The sequence below is a fragment of the Mirounga leonina genome, unplaced genomic scaffold, assembly GCF_011800145.1.
Source record: "Mirounga leonina isolate KUSES-001 unplaced genomic scaffold, KU_Mleo_1.0 Mir_170, whole genome shotgun sequence".
Classification (NCBI taxonomy): Eukaryota; Metazoa; Chordata; class Mammalia; order Carnivora; family Phocidae; genus Mirounga; species Mirounga leonina.
Window position 1 is genome coordinate 8,256,687 of NW_023270433.1, and position 18,822 is coordinate 8,275,508.

Sequence of the window (18,822 nt, forward strand, 5' to 3'; positions counted from 1 at the left end):
ACCACCTCCAACCCCCCGCCCAGCCTGTGGCATTTCAGTGTCTTAGGCCACTGCCTCCCGCTAGCTGTCAGCACAGAGCCTGCTGGCTTCTGTGCACAGCCTCGGGCTCCCTCCCCAGGGTTTAGAGGTGAGAGAGGCCTCTACGAAGGGCACCCACGGGGAGAAGCCATCTGTGCGGGGCTGCCCTGCCTGCTCACCTGGGGCTCTGTGAGGCAGTGCAGAGATGAGGGAGCCATCCAGGGGGAGGACCTGCTCCCTGCTGCCGCGCAGCTAGAGCAGACCCAAACCCATTACCGGAGTCAGAGGGGAAGCTCTCTGCCTCGGCAGAGCGCACTAGGGGCGGGCGGGCCAGGGAGTAGAGCTGGCCGGGCTGCTCGTGCCAGGGAAGGAGGGGGCCGGCGAGGGCCGCCAAAGCGGGCTGGGGCGGGAGGGGCCGGGCCAGCTGGGGCCGGAGCTGGTGTGACATCACCGGGCGGCCCGCCTCTGTCTGGGGCTGAGGGGAGGCCCGGAGCCTTTCTGGGGCCTGGGGGATCCTCTTGCACTGGTGGGTGGAGAGAAGTGCCTGCAGCCAACCAGGGTCAGGCTGTGCTCACAGTTTCCTCCGGCAGCATGTAAAGGCTCCACAAAGGAGTGGGGAGTTCAAATGAGGCTGCTGCAGACGGCCTGAGGATGGACCCGGAGCCCTGAGCAGTGGTGCCTGAGCCCCGGACCTGCAGAGCATGGCACTGAGGCAGACACCGGCCCCTGCTGGGAAAGGAGGCAGGTTGTAAGCGGCCCCAGCAGGACCCCAGGCCAGCCCCCGCCCCACCCCCGGCCCAAGCCCGGCTGTGGAGCACAGCAGAGCCAGCAGAGGCCAGTGAGGCAGGGCTGCTCGGCGGCCAGTCCGGCCTGCGACTCGGGGACCCCTCCTGGAGGCCATGGACAGGCTGCCCTGCTGACGGCTGGGGTAAAGCATGTGAGGAGCTGCCCCGGGGAGTCCAGCAGGAGTGAAGAGGTAAGGGGCCAGCTCTGTGGCACCAAGGGACAAGGGGGCAGGAGGCAGTAGCTGGCCCCACATCTGCGGGTTCCAGAACCCTGACCCCTCCAACGGGGGGTGTGTGCAGCTGGACCCCAGAGGGGGTCACTCTTGCTTTCGTTTGGAGCCAAACAAGGCATCTACTGGGGCAGACCTGTGGACACCTGGGCCAAGGGTGGTGCTCTGGGGGCACGAGACCACGGGCTGGGCTTCGAGAGCTTCAACTGTAAGCCCTACTCTGCCGCAGACAAAGAGCCTTTGGGGTGAAGGCAGGCGGCTCCCGGACACGGCCCGGCAGCTGGGGTGCGTGCGTGAGCGCGTGCCTGTGTGTAGGTGTGTGCTTAGGGGGACAGGGGTAGCCCAAGGACATAGGAAGTCGTTTTTAAGTTTTGGGTTCCTATGCACCCTGCCTAGAGACTATGCCGAGGCAAAAGCAAAAGCAAACGCTGTCCTGCCAGAGCGGGGAGCCCCTGTTCAGAAAGTTCCCTGGAGCCCAGCAGCTGCTGCTCACCCCTCAGCTGGGGAGGAGAGGACCCAAGGGGTCCAGAGCTGGAAGGGACACACCAGCTAGAGACTTCCGTCACTGTGGCTCGGGGCAAAGTGCTGTCCCGGCTTTCCCTGCATGTCCACAGACGCCTGATCCCGCCCAGGTCTCCAGCAGGCTGTATGTGGCAGGGGAAGAGGGGAGGACCAGGCTTCCCTGGCACCCCGGCAGGGGGTACAGCGCCGGCTCCACATTCTGAGTCCCTTGAAAGCACTCAGCATTAGATAACATTTCCAAACAGAAATTCTTCCCTGATCCCTCCCTTCTCCTTCTGTGATATGTGTGTCATGGGTCAGCTATTGCTTCTGCTGTGGGATTACGGGAGCTCCCAGAGGCCAGTTCGTTCCTTAGAAAAGGATCTCTTTTCACCAGGGCTCTGAGGAAAAGCCGAGAATGCCACTTCCAAAGCTGGCCGAATGCTCTCCACATGTATTTTCCCACATTGAGGTAGAGTAAGGTAGTGCTCATGAGCTAGGTTCAAATCCTAGCTCTTCTACTCAGGAGCCACAGGACTCCGGCAGAGCACGCGGCCTCTCGAAACCTGTTTCCTTTTCTGCGAAATGGGGTAACGCTACCGCCCATCTCTTAGTAACAGCTAACACATGGCACTGATCCTGAGCCAGGCACTTACCAGCTCCAGGGACCCTCACAGCTACCCTACAACACAGGTACTAGTGTTCATCCCCATTTTACGAGAGGAAGCTGAGTTACGGAGGTTCAGGGATGTGCCCAAGGCCACAGGGTTAGTAAGCGCCAGCACCAGGACTTGAACCCAGCACTCTGAGCCACACTCCGTTGCCTTCTAGGAGAACCACATGGGATCATGCCCAAGAAGGCCTTCACACGGCAGCTGCTGTGTGGCAACCCCTCAGAAAATGCTAGTCACCGGGTATCAGGACCCATAACAGTCAGAGTCGCAGAGACCCAGGAAGAGCAGGGGCCCGCTCTCTCTATCCTGGACAACCTGCGAGGGCTGCCAGAAAATCCCACCAGGACGAGCCAGCGTGGCCACTACTGCTGCCCACAGGGGGTCTTCCAAGGAGCTGAGGGGGGCGTTATGTCTGCAGTTAACTGCAGCATGTCCAGGTCCTTCAAGTCCACACTACGGGAGGGTACGTATATCTGACACCAACCTTACCACCCACATGCGTGCTACTCGTCTGCCTGTCGGGCCTGTCAGGACCGTGGTAGGTGAGGAAAGTGAGCTACCTCTGTGTGCAGGAAGACCAGTGCCAGGCCTGTCCTAGGGTCACAGAGGGAGACCCAAGGACTCCTCCCCCAAACTCCATCTCCATCACCACCTCTGACCACATGGAGGCCAACGCTGGTGCGTCTTAGCTTAGGACAGTGGCTTCTCTCCTGTGGGCCCAGAGGTTGCAGTGGATTTCCTGAACTCTGGAGAGCATTTGGAAAAGCTGACAATAGATATGTGCGTCTCTGGCACAGGCCTCTGGGGCCGCAGAAGCTGCAGGTTTCCCAGCTTCAGGCTGGAACCACAGTGGCTCACTGTGCTCTCTGGGCAGCCCTGTCTGAGCAGAGGCTCTGACGGACTTCACAGGCCTGGCTAATAAAAATTAGATCAATTGCTACTCAATAAAGGCACTTGCAGTAGAACAGATAAAATGTGTGAAACACATGGCCCAGGAGGGGACTGCACAGTATTGCTGTTAAGTTCATGGGGAGAGCAACTAAGCCATTTCTCCCTCCACCCCTTCATCCCACAACGATTTATTAAGTACCGGTTAACTAAGGCACATGGATGATCTCACTTCATCCTCAACACAACCCTAGGAGGTAGGTTCTAGTTTTAGCATCCCATTTTTCAGATGAGATAACTAAGGCCCAGACAGGTTAACTTGTCCAAGGTCACACAGCTGGTGATTACTGAACCCTGGTCAGCCTAGCTCCAAAGTCTATGCCTTTCTCCACCTCACTCCACCGCCTGTTCAAGGCATCCTGACTTTTCTTTTGCTGACCCTGTCACTGGGTCCCCCGGCAGCCAAGTCTGTTCTGGTTGCTGTCCTACAGAATGCTTACACCATGCCATCTGAAAACTACATGCTTACCTGACTTCGATGCATCACTTGCTTGTCATAGAGGCCTCTCTCTGAGACATAACAGGCATTATCAACCCCCTCTTACAGATGAGCCTTAGCACAGCTACATAGCACCGTGGGACTCTGGCACCAGCTCAGTGGGGCGGAACCTCAGGCAAACATTCCCCAATGTGTCTGAGATACCATTCATGTTTCCTACATCCCTACTTGGGAGACTCCACGGGCTGCACAATCAGAGTGCAGGTCCTCACAGTCTGCATTGGGCCACACTCAGGCAATCCTGAGAAGACATCAGGGAGACAGCAACCGGTAGCTACCTGAGGACAAACAGCAGCAGCCTGCCCAAGGCAGGCACATCCAGCTTCGGGCCTCTCTGAATCATAGCCCATTTCACCCGAAACGGTCTCAACTGACACCAGTCAGATGCGGAGGGGCTCCGCTGGTAGGGCCCAGGGCCCAGTGGAAGGAGGCAGTAGGTGAATCTAACAATCACACAAATGTACAACAGTGAGAGACCTGCAAAGAGGGGGCACATGGCACCAAATGGGTGGTGCTGTCCCCATTTTACAGAGGAGGAAACTGAGGCTCAGAGGTTGCAGCACCTCTGCCAATGTCCCTCCACTAGTTGGCCAAAAAGCAAGGATTCAAACCCAGATCTGGACTCCTCCTACCCCAGCCCACTGCTGTCCTGGATAGACATACTGGGGAAATCTCAAGAATGAATCAATTCACTGAATAGCATTCTTTTCTGTGAATTTATATAAAATACCCCAAATAGAAGGGTTATTCAGCCACTGGCAACTGGGAATTTGTGGTGATAGAGAGGTCACATCAGAACCTCATGCCAAGGGTAGTTTCAATAACAAAACCGTATTCCCTCGTATCGACTGAAAACCATATGACTGATTTAATAACAGCCTGGGGTGGGGGTGGCAGTTAAAATGTTACAATGTCCTGTTACATGTGTACATCAATTGTAAGACACATTCTGATCACAGAAAAGTTCCCATGTTGGGGAGGTGGGGAGAGTCAGGCCTCTCACAATTGAGCTATTGTGTTAGGTCTATTCTCGGGCAAAACTAACCAGCCTGTCTTGGGGCCAGCAGCCCCAGAACCTCAGCCTCCTCCTGCTGCCTAGTCCTCCAGAAAGGCAGGCACAAGATCCCTAAGAAAAGCCCAGAGAGGGGGCGCCTGGGTGGCACAGCTGGTTGGGCGTCTGACTCTTAGTTTCAGCTTGGGTGGTGATCGAGCCCCGAGTCAGGCTCTGTACTGGGTGTGGAAACTGCTTAGAATTCTCTCTCTCCCTCTGCCCCGCTCACACTCTCTCTCAATCTAAAGGTGTGTGGGGGGAAGCCCAGAAGGAAGTCTGTCCGTATCTCTAAGAAGCACCCAAGGAACGGCTCAGTTCCTGGAATTACCAAAGTCCTGCCTGAGGTGGCCCCAGTCCAACCTCCAGGAGGGAAAGGTGGTATCTCTTAGTCACTGCTGGACCTCCAATACTCAGGGCCAGGCAGAGAAGGGATGTGTGGGATGGATGGATGGATGGATGGATGGATGGATGGATGAACGAATGAATGAATGAAGCAAGCAAGCAAGCAAGCCTCAGACCCAGCAAACAAGCCTCTCAGTCCCGTGGTGCCACACAATTCCCCTCTGTGTTGTCCAGCCAAGGCCCCTTTGGGGTGCCTCTACTCCCACCTTATGCCCCCCTCAATCCTCACCCCAGCTGGATTGGTTGCCCCTCCAGCCCCCTGAGCCGCCCTGCCAAGATACTGATCACCATCCCACCCACTACCGTGGGCCCCTTGAGAGTTGGGACCTACCCCGCTCCTGCTCTATCTCCAGCCCCAGAACAGTGGCCGGAACAGGCGAAATGCTTGGGAAATACATGCAATGAATGAAATCCTTGAAGTCCTATGTAGGAATCTAAGTGAGGTCCTGGCTCTTGGGCATTCAGAGGGGAAACGACCCTGACCGCGCTTTTAAGAAGCTCACAGTCTGGGGGTGCACAACCAGATGAGCTGTGTCTGTGTGCTGTGATGGGTGCGGGAAGCAGCCACAACTGCTCCCGGGGGTGGAGGAGGGAGGGGCCCTCACTGTGGATGGTGGCTTCACAGGGAAGTGGACTGGGGAGGTCAACTGAGAGAGTGAGACAGGCGTGTGCGTCAGGCAAGACACGCAGAAGGTGCGGAGGCAAAAAGAAGAGCGTGCACAGAGGCAGGGAGCCTGAGCGGGAGCACAGAGGCTCTGTTTTAAAGCAGGACACCAACACGACCAGCTGGGAGCTTTAGACAGACGGGCCTGGAGCCGCCTGCGCTGTGGAGGGCAGGGGGAGCGAGTGCCAAAGGCAGGGGGGCCAGTTAGGGCTGTGTGGGTAAGAAACCTGGCTCTGAGGTAGACAAACTTGGTTCCAGGCCCGGCCTCACCACTTGGTAGCTCTGTGGCCCTGGGCAAATGACTTCATCCCTTACCTCTGTCTGCTCTTCTGTGGGATGAAAATAATCACAGGCCCGGCCTCACAGAGCTCCTGGGATCTGAGAGGTAGGCACAAAATGTGCTTGTCCCGGTGCTCAAGGCATGAGCCCATGCCAACGGGCCGAGGTGGCCTTAGGTGCCAACCGCCTGGCCTGGCCTAGAAGAGCAGTTCCAGGCAAGGGCCAGAGTCGCCAGGAAGCCACCATGGGGCAGCACTGCCTGCCCAGTGCCCGGCTTCTCCCTCTCATCCGAGGCTCCCCTGGTTCCAAGGTTCCAGAGCACATCAGGCATTGACGGAAGCGCAGCAGCCAACTCAGAAGCCGGGCTCTGACATGGCTTCTGCAGGCTTGCCCCGCCTCGGCCCTGCTGGCTGGGGCTCCTGGCACAGAGGGCTCAGGGCGCAGGCTTTGGGGGAATCTCAAAATGGTTCCCAAATAACGCACCGTGAAAAAGTAACAGCAGCATCCTTGTCCCCCTGGCAAAGGCAACCAGCTCCCCACTGCCTAACCACATCCCGTCTTGCCCTATGATCTCACAGTATGACCACAACCCGCCTCCTCCATGAACTCAGTCAGCCCTCCCCTGGAGCCAGCAGCTCCCCAGGGGCAGGAGCACGAGAGCCTGGGGCGTCAGGCAGATTCAGCCCCCCGCTGCTACTCTCCCAGGCAGATCGGTGGGATCCGACACTACCTGCCTGGCTGGTTCCCGCCTCTGTTCCCATCACCCATGACAGGGCAGGACCCAGCTGTCACAGTGCACAATGACTAGCTGGCAGCGGGAGGCTAGGGGATAGAGGGCTGGATGGACGAACAAATGGCTCATTTGAAGGTCTTATGAGAGCTGAGCTGGCAGGGTCTGGGAACTGGCTCCAGACTCCTTGGGTGCCCGCACGGCCCTCTGGTTGGGAATGAATCACACGATGCTGGGCTGGGAGGGGGTGGCTGTTGGGATGTGGCTGTTCCCTCCCTGGCCTCCAGGCTAGTGGTGAAACACCTAGGACAAGCAAGGCACAGTTCCTTCAGGTTTTCTAAGGTGAGGACGCCACTGCTCATCCTAGATGCCCATTTTGGGGTCTTGCCACTTGGATAATCAAGAAGCTGTTTCGAACACCCAACAAAACTGCCCCTTGTACTGACCTGAAAGCCATTTCTACTGATTCAGTTAACAGTGACTACGAAGCAATCTGCATCCTGGCCATGAAGCAAACAGACAGGCACCTTTTGTTTGTTCACGCTGGTTGGAGATAATCTCGGTGGAAGTGAGGGCGTGGGCACTGCAGTTGACAGAGGGATCCCAGTCCTGATATTTATTCCAAGGGACCTCAGACAAGTGACCTGATCTCTCTGGGCCTGGGTTTATTCTCCCGCAAAATGCACATAATAATACTTTTCTCCTAGGGGTAAAGGGACCATATAATTTGGTACCCATTCGGGACACTTTTGCAAGTAAGAGGGGGTGTTATTAACGATTACATTAGATAACGGGCCTCAGCTGGGGCCAACCTTATGCACAGGGCTGTAAGTGCCAAGAAAGGGCACACCAGGCACGCGGTGAGTTTACCACAAACAAACAAGGCCTGTTGTTATCTATGCTTTTGGTCATATGGTCAGCTGGGCCCTCTGGGGCCCTTCTTCTGGAATTTTCCTTTATCTGGATCCCTCCCATATCCTGGATTACCAATTGGTTTGGGTACCACCCCACTGGTACACCATACATCTCCAATAGCTTTAGTAGGAAAAGCTGTCAACTTTGAAGTTTCAATTTTTTCTTCTCGGTCCTGATGTTGCCTTAACAATCACGATTCGTGCTCAGGTCCATCAGACTCACTCAAGCAGAGCTCAAGTTCCTAGCTTTCCCAAAGCCAGACACCAGGGGCCAGCCGGGCACACTCAGGGTCAGGTGGCGGTTCCAGATTCCTGCACTGCCTTGGCAGGGGCCCACTTCCCAGGCCTCCTGCAGGGCCTCTGGTCTGGGCTCATCCTTGGCCTTCTGTGATCACAGAATGAGGGGGCAGGGCTGACGACAGAGGCAGGGGTGGGTTCTGCGAGCCCCTCACATGGGACTATAGCCTGGATGGGTGACACCATGAGAGCTGGCTTGAATCCAGAGGTTTCCCTGGGGTCAGCAGTCCTGAGGATCCCAGGAGCTCTTCTGTTCTCCCCTTGCCTGCGGGGGTCAGAGAGCAATTTCTTTTGAGTGTCCTGTCACTCCAGCCCTTTTCTCTCTATATCTTCAGCATGGTATATTTTGGGGTTCTGTTATTGGCTCCGCCACTTAGTAATTCGATGACTGTGGGCAAAATGACTCGTGGTCTTAGAATCTCAAGAGTTCCCTCACCTGCAAATGGGGATAACTGTCAGCCCTGCTGTTAGTCTTAAAAGCATCTTTGTGGGAATTAAAAAATGCCTGTAATATAAATATCCCAAACTACAAAGACTGTTGAATGTGAGTTGTGCTCCCTAGAGTTGCACAGTGCACAACTTGGGCCACCTGCATGGCAGCCCTGAAATAATAGGGCTTCCCTCCTGAGGTTGTTGGGAGGATTAAGTAAGATCATATATATAAAGTGCTTGAGTCATAGTGACAACTGACTGTAGTTATCATCCTGAGTGTTTGAACTTTTCTCATTCCTAACCCCCGGGGCCACCAGCTTCTGCTGCAGCGCATGACACAGATCCATCTTATAAAAATGATTCTTCCCACAAAGTGGCCCCATGCCTGGGTTGCAGTGCCATGGTGCCAAGCGGGACGTGGACACACGGTGTGTGGCCCCACTGCACCAGGCCAAGCAGGGGCACTCGGGGCTGCCCACCAGAGGCTGGGTGGGACCCAAGCCCAGGGGAGGCTGCCTCCCAGCGTGCAGGCGCCGTCACGTGGCTTGATCACACCAGCTCCACTTGTGGGGAGGGAAACCCGTACATAATGGAAACTCCTCACAACACAGTGTGGAAAAGCAATTTCAAGAATCGTTTTTATTTTCATTTCGAAGCCAAGGAAAACAGTTGGAGTTGCTTTTCTTTGTTGGTCAGAGGAAGAAACTGAGGAGCACTGCTTTGATTGCAATGGAGTTCTTCTCCAGGCCTAAGATGGCTGGAATGCTGGGGAGGGTTATTTCTCTTGGGGTGCAATTAGTTGAATAAATATCAAGAGAGCAAAAGTAAACAAACTCACTACTGCCCACTAAGAGCTGCCAAAGTAGCAGAAAACTGAAGAAGGGGGTTAGAATCTTTAAGGAAAACAAATGACTCCAAAGCCAAGGGCAGAGCAAAGAGTCCAGCCCTTGGTATCAGGCTGACCTGAGCTCTCAGCTGGGTCAGCTCCAGTTCTTATCCGCTCCATGCTCCTGGGCAAGTCACTTAGCCTGTCTGGGATTCAGTGTCCCCAGTTACAAAGTAGGAGTGGGGAACCACCACCTGGCTAGAGCACCTGCTCCTTCCCTTCCTTCTAGAACCCATCCGGCCCCAAGTCACTCCCGCCAAGCCCAGACCCCAGGGAAACGCAACAGGAAGACCCAGAATCGTGAGCCTCACAGCCGGTGGCACCACGAGCAATGCCATCTCGAGCGAGATACCAGACACCCTCTGGAGCTGCAATTTTCTCACCCTCCAAATGGCACAACACAACTCACTAGCTCTCAATGTTGCGATGATTAAATGAGATAATGCGCATACAGGGCTTTGTGAACCTGAAAACCTGTATGAGTGTTAATTATGAAGTTTGGTGCTCTTTTTAATCGAACAATCACGAGAAATGCTCTTTCAAGACAGCACGGCCCTGCGCTGCGTCTGCCCGTCTCTTGCCCAGCACTGTGTAAGATCTAGGGACGGCAGGGCAGCTGGGACCCAGTCTGACCAGAGGGCAGCTTTAGGGCTGGGCGGTGAGGCCAGACAGAGCTCCTGCTCAGGGCCCAGCTCTGTGACCGGCACAAGTGCCTCCTCTGAGAAACGGGGGAGGAGCATTAATGGTGGTCTCTCCTCAGGGAGGCGCGGTCGGTGCTCCTAAGTCCCGCTTTGCTGTCCGCCATCGTGCCGCTATCGTGTTATTGCCCTCTCTAGTTTGGGAAGCATTTCTCTGTCCCTTAAGCAGTGTGCAAGGTGGGTTGGATCGCACCGTTTCACACAAGAGGCTCAGCCTTCAGGATCGCAGGTCCAAGGGCACAGGCTTTGCTCGGGAAGCTCGAGAGTCCACTTGTGGGAGGGGACAGGACTCAGTGATAAACAGTGACACCTTGCCAGGTCTTGAGGCCTGGGAAGGTTTGGAAGCCAACCCTTTTCTGGAGCCAGGTTGCCTCCCTGGGCCCCTGGCAGTTTCTTGGCCAAGGCAGAGGAGCGCAGCAGCATCCACAATGGCACCCAGAGCACAGCGAGGTGTTTGTCACCAGCAGGTGAGCGCTGGTGGGAAGGCACGGGCCTGCCCGCCCTGGCCTGCAGCGCTGCTCCTCCCCATTGTTCCGGGCCAGGCGTGGCCACGGGCTGGTGCAGAAGCAGCCAGAGCACTGTGGAAACCAGGCAAACATTCATAAACTCAGCCCGGTTTCCAGTAAACGTCACTGCAGCCCTACGTCGTAGCCCAACCCAGACCGAAGGCTGCCGAACACCTTTCTCTGCCTGGCCCCAACGCCTGAGCTGGCCACGGAACCACACGTGGGCTTCCTCACTGAAGCAGACAACAGTTCTGAGTGGCTCTGGGGAGCCCAGGGTCTGTTCTGTAACAGCCCACCAGCTGGGGTACCCGAACCTAGGCTGCTCACCAAAGAAGCCCCAGAGGGGCCTGGGGAAGACATAACCTTCAGCTTCTGTGCCAGGCTGATTTTAGCATAAATTAACGTGAAGTCAGAAAGTGATCATGCTAATCCTTTTTTTAGTACTGAAGACCAGATTAAGTACATTTCTGGGTAGTCAGTAAGAGTTTGAAGGCTAGAATACATGAGATCAGATGAGAGAAGCTTTCCTGACCCCGCCAATTATCCCTGGTTCTGCCACCTCCCAACTGTGTGATCTTAGGCAATTCACTTAGCCTCTCTGAGTCTCAGTTACCTCATCTGTAAAATGGAAATGACAACAGAATCCTAACAGCATCTACCTTGTGAGAATACATTAAAGTAGAAAATACTTGCAAATGTTTTGTGCAGGGGCAGGTACATAGTGGGTTCTCAGTAAATAGATTCTATGGATGTTATTGATAAGTATAAGACATGGCCTCCGGGGCTCCTGGGTGGCTCAGTTGGCTAGGCGTCTGCCTTTAGCTCAGGTCATGATCCTGGGGTCCTGGCATAAAGCCCCGCGTCAGGCTCCCTGCTTGGCGGGGAGTCTGCTTCTCCCTCTGCCCCTCTCCCTGCTCATGCTCTGTCTCTGTCTCTCTCTCAAAGAAATAAAATCTTAAAAAAAAAAATGAATGAATGAATGAATGAATGAAAAGGAAGGAAGGAAGGAAGGACGGACGGACGGACGGAAGGAAGGAAGGAAGGAAGGAAGGGTCCTCCTCCCGTACACCTGGCACCCCCTCAGGCAATCACCTTCACGGGCCCCCCTGGCCCTGCCTCTCCGTAGCCCCCCCTACCCGTGGGGCAGCCACTGGCAGGCGTGCCTTTTCACTCAGGCCAGAAATATTGATCGAGTGCCTGCATATTCCAGGCCACGTGCTTGGCATTGCAAATGGAGCAGACAACCCCCTGCCCTCGTGGCAGCTCCATTCATGGGATGGGGTGGGGAAACATTCTACATCTGCTGACAATGTGGGGAGGTTACAATTTTAAATAATCAGGGTGGGCCTCCCTGGGAAGGTGATATCTCAGCAAAGACCTTAAAGAGGTGAGGGAGTGAGCGATGAGGAAAGGGGGTAAGAGTGTAGACAGGGAACAGTGTACAAAGGTCCTGAGTCCTAAGCGTGCTTGGCAAGCATAAGGACCACCCAGGAGGCTGGGGTGGCTACAGTGGCATGAGCAGGGGGCTGAGGGGAGTCAGAGATGAGGCCAGGGAGGAAGGGGGGCCAGGTCCGGGAGAGCCAGAAACACCTTCTAAGCTTTTTCTCGGAGATGAGGGGGCTCCCAGAGGATTCTGAGCAGAGGATCGGACTTTTTAAAAAGGATCACTCTGGCTGCTGGGTGGGGGACAAAGGGCAGGAGCAGGTCCAGCAGCAGACAGTTAGGTCCAGGTGAAAGGCGAAGGTGGGTTGTACCAGGGTGCAGGGGAGGTGGGGAGCAGCAGTGGGATTCTGAGAATACGTCCAGGGTATTGCTTTTACAATTTGGTGGTGAATTAGATGCGGGATATGAAAGAAAGAGAGGAGTCGAGGATGACTTCAAGGCTGTTGGCCTGAGCAACTGGAAGAGCAGAGTTGCTGTTTATTAACATAGGAGAACCTGGGGTGAACATGTTGGGACGGAGGTGTGAGACACCAGTTCACTTCTGGGTAAGTTTGAGATGCCTAGTAGATAGTCGAGTGGAAATGTCAAAGAGGCAGTTGGATGCATGCGTCTGGAGTCAAATAAATGTGGGAGTTAGCAGCGCCTGAAAGCCACAAAGCCAGATGAGATCACCGAGGTAAACAAGAGGTCTGAGGACTGAGCTCTGGGTCCCCCAGGACAGGAACAGGAGGAAGAACCAGCAAAGGAGACAGAAAGGGCAGCCAGTGAAAAGGAAGGAAAGGGTGATCTTCAGGAAAGGAAGTCCAAAGAGGGATTGATTGACCACATCACCCAGTGTGGAGAGGCAAGTACTGATGAGGACTAAGAACAGGCCATTTGGCCTGGCAAGTGAGGCCACTGGTGATCCTGTCCAGAGCACTTGGAGTGGAGGGGAGGGGCCAGGCCTGATGGGAGTGGGCTCAAGAGAGAACAGAAAGAGAGAGACTCTCTGGAAACTGAGTACAGACAACCCTTCGGAGGGTTTTGCTAAAAGCGGGAGCAGAGAAACGGAACAGTAGCTGGAGGGGGGGATGTGAGATCAAGAGAGGATTGATTTAAGTTGAGAGAAATAACAGCATGATTGTAGGAACAATGTGATCACGCAGGAGAGCTGGGGGAGAACTGCTGGAGCGATGTCCTTGAGTAGGCGAGAGGAGGGATCTGTGCATGCCCGTCCCCTCCTTCTTGGCCTGGCTAACTCCTGCTCATCCCTCAAGGGGTCAGTGTAAAGGTCACTTTCTCAGGGAAGCTTTCTCGAATCGTCCGATTATGTCAGTTCCCTGCTCTATCCTTCCGCAGAATACGTTACTGCTGCTCCGTGGCTCTTAGGGGCTGGGCCGTGGTGTGTGAGCCCTGTGAGGGCAGGGCTGGCCTCTGGCCCGTTAGGGCTGTACCTCCAGCAGCCAGCATGCTGCTTGGCACACCACAGATGTTTGACGGATATCTGGTGAAGGGACAAATGGTCCAAGAGCAGAACTGAAACAAATCCAGAGACACATGTCTGTTTTCCGCTTCCGCCGGCTTTAATCACATTGCAGTGGCCAGGACCTTGCAGTTACTGGCTACTGCAAATATTTGGATTTAGAAGAGCTCAGTTGTTTGTTCCTGTTTGGGCTCTTTAGCTTGTCTCTAACACACAGACCAAAGCCATGTGGCTGGACACATCCTCCCATTGACACTGTCCACTACCAACTGAACACATTCCATACCATGTCCAGTGATTCGAGTGTTTAACAAACATTTGCTGAAAGCCTGCTTAGTGCAGCATCCTGCGGACACAGGATGGAATCAGCCACAGCGCCTGCCCTCATGGAGTGTGGAGTCCAGTAGCAGAGATCACAGAGAACCCCTATGCACTACAACTGTGATGGGTGCTACACCGGGAAAGCCCAGGGGGTTATGAACATGTAGAACGAGGAGACGGGGGTTGGGGGGGAGGCATGAGGCAGAGAAGGGAGACCAGACAAGCCTCCTTCTGCCTCCCTGCCCCAGCTTCGAGCTGCCCTCGTGTGGTTCTCAGGCTTGGGCCAGGAGCTCGGCGAGGGAGCTGGGCTTTGGGGCTGGCTCCGGGAGTGGCAGGGCCGTGGCCTCCTGCCTTCAGATGCCCCGGTCCCCTCCCCTTTCCTCTCTACCTCTGCTGAGGCCTGCCTGTCTCCTTCTGTGGCGTCCAGAAGGGCTGCCTCCTGAAGCTGTATTTTTGGAAAGATCTGCCTGGCGAGAAGGCTGAGCTCATTTATGGCACAGGCCGCTGGCAGTGACAACACCGTTCCTGACTCTCCCTTCTGTTTACTTTCAGGTTTTCCTAGGCTCCGTTCGCCAAGAGGAACCACCATTTTGCAAGGACCATGAGGCCGCTGTGCGTGACATACTGGTGGCTGGGACTGCTGGCTGCCGTGGGAGCGGCTGCAGGCCAGAAGGAAGGCTTTGAGGGTGCTGAGGAGGGCTCGCCCAGCGAGTTCATTTACCTGAACAGGTACAAGCGGGCCGGCGAGGCTTCGGACAAGTGCACCTACACCTTCATCGTGCCCCAGCAGCGGGTCACAGGCGCCATCTGCGTCAACTCCAAGGAGCCCGAGGTGCTCCTGGAGAACCGGGTGCACAAGCAGGAGCTGGAGCTGCTCAACAGCGAGCTGCTCAAGCAGAAGCGGCAGATTGAGACGCTGCAGCAGCTGGTGGAGGTGGACGGCGGCATCGTGAGCGAGGTGAAGCTGCTGCGCAAGGAGAGCCGCAACATGAACTCGCGGGTCACGCAGCTGTACATGCAGCTCCTGCACGAGATCATCCGCAAGCGGGACAACGCGCTGGAGCTCTCCCAGCTGGAGAACCGGATCCTCAACCAGACGGCCGACATGCTGCAGCTGGCCAGCAAGTACAAGGACCTGGAGCACAAGTACCAGCACCTGGCCACGCTGGCCCACAACCAGTCCGAGATCATCGCGCAGCTCGAGGAGCACTGCCAGCGGGTGCCGGCTGCCAGGCCCGTGCCCCAGCCGCCCCCGGCCACCCCGCCCCGGGTCTACCAGCCGCCCCCCTACAGCCGCATCATCAATCAGATCTCTACCAACGAGATCCAGAGTGATCAGAACCTGAAGGTGCTGCCTCCCCCTCTGCCCACTATGCCCACCCTCACCAGCCTCCCGTCCTCCACAGACAAGCCATCGGGTAAGTCCTTCCGGGAGGGAGCCGGCTCCATCTGGGGCCTCAGAGCCAGGCGCCAGGCTTCCCTTGGCTAAGACCACAAGTGGGGGAAAAGCCATGGTGAGTTGAAGCCGGGCCAAGAGACTTGCGCAATCCCCCAGCGATCCCTTGGGCCCAGCCTCGGCAGCCGGTGGGGTGAGGGGGGGCCCACGTTCCTTAGATGGATGCTCCAAGGTAGAACCAGGAAATGGGGAGAGGCTCAGAAGAGAACAAATGTTCTCTGGCTTCTGATGGGAACGAGCCCCAGGCCTGTAGTTTTCTGGGCTCTGCTGAGATGCTCTGTGTTGGCAAGCAGGATGTCTCTCCCGCAAACTCCTGTTCTTGTGCCGTGCCTGGCACCGATCTGGAAATCGGTAAATGCTCACCGAAGAAACAAGAAGCCGAAGGAAAAGAAAGTGTTATCATGGCAAAAGTATGATAAACACGTTGTAGCGGCTGGGGGATGGGAGGGAGTACTTTCTGAAGCCCACACATTTTCTAGTCTGCTGCTGTCTCGACTTTTCAGTGCCAATTCCAAATACTCTTAAATACACGGTTCATCTCAAAATATGGTAATTCTCAGAATATCATTATGGGGGAGGAACAGGGTTGCTGGTATGTTGCGAAGCTTGAGCAGAGTACCAGCATGGGGCACTTTCGCGAATACTGTATCACTAACCCCTGCAGCTCCTTGCGGAAGGTTAACTGAAAAGAAGAGTAACTTACTCACAGGCTTAGGATCCTCAGGCTGGATCTGAATTCAGGCCTTTACACTTTAAATCTAGGGCTGACTCCTCTGTGCTCTGGAACTCTGGGGGGAGCATGAGCCCAGCCCCCTGAAGCTCAGCCTCTCATTCATCCAGGACCCTGTGAGCCTTCCAGATGGGCTGTCAGATGAGAACTGGCTTGATCTTTGCAGAAACTAACCACATATCTGCTCCACGTCAGTGATTTTGGTACCACTTCGTTGTATAAGCGGGGAGATATTTTTACTGAAAATATCCTGTTTTACACTTATTTCACAATTCTGAAAATAACCACCAGTACTGGGAAGAGCAGCTTCTTGCTAATTCCAGAAAGGGGGTGGCCCATGCAAAAGACAAGGGCAACCCTGTTTGCAGGTCCAAGGTGGGGAGCATCTGCCTACAGCACCTCACACCTCACAGGAAGGCCCTCTACTGGGTCTGTGGGTTGAGAACACATGCTTTGACTGACCTGGATTCAAATTCTGATTCCCCTATTGATTAGCTCTGGGATATTAGGCAAGTCACCTTGTAGAGCCTGCGTTTCCTGTTTCAATCTGTCAGTTGGGGATAGATTAAAATAAGCCTACCCAAAGATGAGATGAAATACTGAAAAAAAAAAATGTGTCTGGAGTGGCGCTGGGCCACTCAATACTTGGTAGCTTTCAGCTTCCTTCCGTTTTGGTTTATCTTAAAGCAAGGAGATTGAAATAAATAAACAGTCCCTTTTTAGTGCTGGCATTCTACAGCAGATGACTAGCTCATCTGTATGTATGTCTGTTTTAAATCAGAAGCTCCAAAAGAGAGGGCAGAGTGTGCTAATATGTCTCGACAGAATGCCCAGATGGTAAAACGTGCCCTTGGGCACCAAATGAAGACCCCACTGAAAGTCATACTCCTAACGTCTGGCAGACCTCATTGGTTACCCAACAGACCTCCTCTTGCTTAAACATCTCTGGTTTCTGAGTCAATGATTTCAGGACATTCCTGAGCTTGAACTAAGCTGAAAGGTATATAGTGTAGGAAGAAAGACCTAGGTTGGGGCACCTGGGTGGCTCAGTCGGTTGAGCGTCTGCCTTTGGCTCAGGTCATGATCCCAGGGTCCTGGGATGGAGCCCTGCATGGGGCTCCTTGCTCAGCGGGGAGTCTGCTTCTCCCTCTCCCTCTGCCCGCCGCTCCCCCTTCTTGTTCTCTCTCTCTGTCAAATAAATAAATAAAATCTTGAAAAGAAAAGAAAGACCTAGGTTTGCATCCACCTCTTAGTAGTAGTTTGCTTGTGAGGAAGTTACTTAGCTCCCCTGAGCCACAATTTTCCCCTCTGTAAAATGGGGACAGGAGTTAGAATACTGCAGGGTTGTTGTGGAAACTCAATGCAATCAGGTATGAGATATTATGTCACGTGGGGCAGCCAACCACGTTTGTGCACCTACTCTGTGCCGGTCACGGAGCCAGGCTTGGGGGAGCCGGTGAAAACTCTGGTTCTGACCTCTAGGAACTCAGTCTGGGGGAGGTGGCAGATGCATGAATGCACAAGGATCTATCCAGTGTCTACCAGTTCTATCCCCCAAAATCGGCACAGCAGATCTGACGGAGGACTTCTCTGAGGGGGAACATCCGTCAAGGCCAAAATTTCCATAATGTAAGAATTGATGGGACCCACATAACAAAGTATCTGAAAGCAGGAATGCAGTGAAAATCATGGGCTGTGTAGTCACTGTGGTAATACCATGGTGTGCTAAGTGCCCTGCAGAGCAGTGAATGAAGGGCTCCGGGGACACTAAGGTGACATGCGTGACGGAGTCTGCCTGGACTAGAAGGGAGAAGTTGGACAGAGACTGGACTTCCGTGTTGCATCTTGAATGATTTGTAAGAGATTACATTTGGGAAACAGGGTTACTAGTGGGTCCCTGATGGAGAGGAGTCTGTGCACAGTCCTGGGATCACGACCCTACTCCTCACACTTCAAATGGTTTGGATTCCCCTGCTTCTTCACATTCGTAGACCAGCATGGGCTGTGTGCATTCCAAAGCCCTGCATGCACCCACCCACTTTCTCTCCCACTTAAGGAAGCACCCCAACATGGGAGGCAGTAGCAGTGACCTTCTGTGGACATGACAAATGCACTATAATTTACCCTTTTCCTTTTTTTTAAGCAAAGTTCTCCCAAATGTTGGTACTGATTGTTGGTAACAGATTCCCTGTGACCCGCCTCTCCACTGAGCAACACCCCCTCAAGGTGTTACGAGCCAGACCTGGCCATGGAAGCTGAATGGGCAGGGAGGTCTCGGTCCTTTCCTGGGCTTGGACTACAGGGGGAGGAAAAGGCAGATGGCCTCTCTCAGACAACCGGCAGGGAGCTCTTATCAGGCCTGTTCTGAGAGCTTGCAGGCAGGTTCTGGGCCTATTAAGACAAAACCTTCTGTGCTCTTACCCACAAGATCCTTTGTTCCCAAGGACATCACTTGGCCAGAAACACCTTTGTGTGCATGACTTGGCAGCTTCTAAATCTTTCATCCTGTAACCTCAGAGCCTTTGCTCTTTTCCTCGTCGTCTGGGCTCCTCAGCCCACAGCACACCCTTTTCCGGGGGACTGAGGGAGCCATGGCCGCTTATCTGGAGCTGCACTCACCAGCTTGTTCCCAGCCAGACAGTAACAGGCTGGCCCCAGGCCAGGCCCGGGCTGCTGAGAGCCTCAGGGAGGGAGGCCCAGGCAGCTCCTGGCTTCCCTGGTGTCTGACTTGGGTTCTGGCCTGCCTCTCTCAGGTCTGGATGTTAGGATGCTGCTTTGACAAGGCCAAGGCCAAAGGGCCCGGCCTATGGCCCTTTTCCCGGCAATCCAGCTGCTGCTGCCTGTCCTTCCTCTTTTCCTCTCCACTTTCTCACACATCCCCTGACCTGCTTCTCCA

General features: G+C 54.7%; 2 protein-coding genes across 3 annotated transcripts in view; one reads left to right on the forward strand and one right to left on the reverse strand.

The window, feature by feature from the left end:
- Positions 1–18,822, reverse strand: part of RALGPS1 (Ral GEF with PH domain and SH3 binding motif 1) — a 273,380-nt gene that overhangs the window by 96,500 nt on the left and 158,058 nt on the right. The window lies entirely within an intron of this gene.
- The window catches only part of ANGPTL2 (angiopoietin like 2), a 35,349-nt gene continuing 17,089 nt past the window's right edge, over positions 563–18,822 (forward strand). The window contains exons 1-2 of the mRNA XM_035015776.1: positions 563–994; positions 14,293–15,158. Coding sequence (XP_034871667.1) covers positions 14,342–15,158 — 817 coding nt within the window. The 5' untranslated portion in view covers positions 563–994; positions 14,293–14,341. The remainder of the gene's footprint in view (positions 995–14,292; positions 15,159–18,822) is intronic.